Source organism: Diaphorina citri, unplaced genomic scaffold, assembly GCF_000475195.1.
Source record: "Diaphorina citri unplaced genomic scaffold, Diaci psyllid genome assembly version 1.1 scaffold12723, whole genome shotgun sequence".
Classification (NCBI taxonomy): domain Eukaryota; kingdom Metazoa; phylum Arthropoda; class Insecta; order Hemiptera; family Psyllidae; genus Diaphorina; species Diaphorina citri.
Genome location: NW_007390093.1, coordinates 1 through 1,442, shown reverse-complemented (window position 1 = coordinate 1,442; position 1,442 = coordinate 1). Strand labels below are relative to the sequence as shown.

The window sequence follows — 1,442 nt, the reverse complement described above, 5'->3', positions numbered from 1 at the left end:
CACATCAAGGGCATTCATCTGAAGCATCAGCTAGAGAAGACGTACATCTGTGAGTATTGTCACAAGGAGTTCACCTTCTACAACTACTTGCGTCGGCACATGCGTGTGCATACCAATGAGAAACCTTACAAGTGTAAGGACTGCGGGATTGGTTTCAATCATAATGTCTCTCTCAAGAACCACATGAACAAGTGCGCCAAGCGAGAGATCAACATGAACACGAACTCCAATGCGTCTAACTCTACCGTAGCGTCATCTCCTGTCGTGCGCAATGTACGCAATGCGGCTCCGGCCACCGCACCACTACCGGCGGCGAGAGATCAACATGAACACGAACTCCAATGCGTCTAACTCTACCGTAGCGTCATCTCCTGTCGTGCGCAATGTACGCAATGCGGCTTCGGCCACCGCACCACTACCGGCGCGTAGCCTAGGCCCCGCCCCTCCTACTTCTGTACCCAATACGGTTAATCTGATGAGCGAGGTACCACCTCCACCTCCACCTCCTACCTCTCAGGAGACACTGAATGCTACCCTGGCGAGATTGACGGGAAGGTTTGATGCCCCCATCTATTACTACTAGAGCGGGCCTGGCCTTTGATCAAAATAGACTGAAACCAACTACTCTAATGCACCCTTCTTTGAAAGCTAGAAATTTCTCTGAAAAGTACATTAGTCTTGTAAAGCTACTGTTATTGTACAAATGTACATAAAAGGTACATCTATCTCATAAAGCTTCTACTACTGTTTTTGTTCAATTCTCTTACCCTCAAATCTCGTAGCTTCATGCTGACTTGAAGCTAGAAATTTCTCTGAAAAGTACATTAGTCTTGTAAAGCTACTGTTATTGTACAAATGTACATAAAAGGTACATCTATCTTATAAAGCTTCTACTACTGTTTTTGTTCAATTCTCTTACCCCCAAAAAACTCGTAGCTTCATGCTGACTTGAACTATGAGCTTTGAGCAAGCCCGGATTCACGAAAAACGTTTAATAATAGACCAACAACCTAAAGAAAACATATGTATAGTTGAAATGAGTCTCCGATGAGCATCATCAGTCTGATGAAATTTCATTCACTGTGCAATATTATGTAAATATGAATTTAATAGGCTGGTCCTAAGTTGGCTTATTGCTTATTTAAAGTCTCTATCGGTTATAAATGTTACAATTCAATGTACACAAATACAAGACATTACTAACAAAGGGCGAAATCATTGCCTAGGGCAATCTCTACCACCCAACTCTCATGAATTCTAGTAAAAAATACAGATTTATTTTCTTATTGGGTCGCAAAAGTCCCTTTGGCCCTCAAAACTTCAAATTATCGTTGAATTGAACTTTTATTTAGCTACCTACCTGTAAAAAAAATGTCCAAAGCTTCTCTTATTTAACTATTTTGTAAATAGCCTCTAACAAGTGCAGTTGAGAATTATTTTTG

At 41.3% G+C, this 1,442-nt stretch overlaps 1 protein-coding gene across 1 annotated transcript; it reads left to right on the top strand.

Annotated features, from left to right (window-relative positions):
• The first annotated feature begins 6 nt into the window (after positions 1–6).
• On the top strand, positions 7–690 carry LOC108254124 (zinc finger protein 619-like). Its single transcript, XM_017449114.2, has 2 exons — positions 7–301; positions 414–690. Exons 1-2 carry the CDS (start codon positions 100–102, stop codon positions 581–583), a joined length of 372 nt encoding a protein of 123 aa, XP_017304603.1. The 5' UTR covers positions 7–99; the 3' UTR covers positions 584–690.
• The last annotated feature ends 752 nt before the right edge of the window (positions 691–1,442 follow it).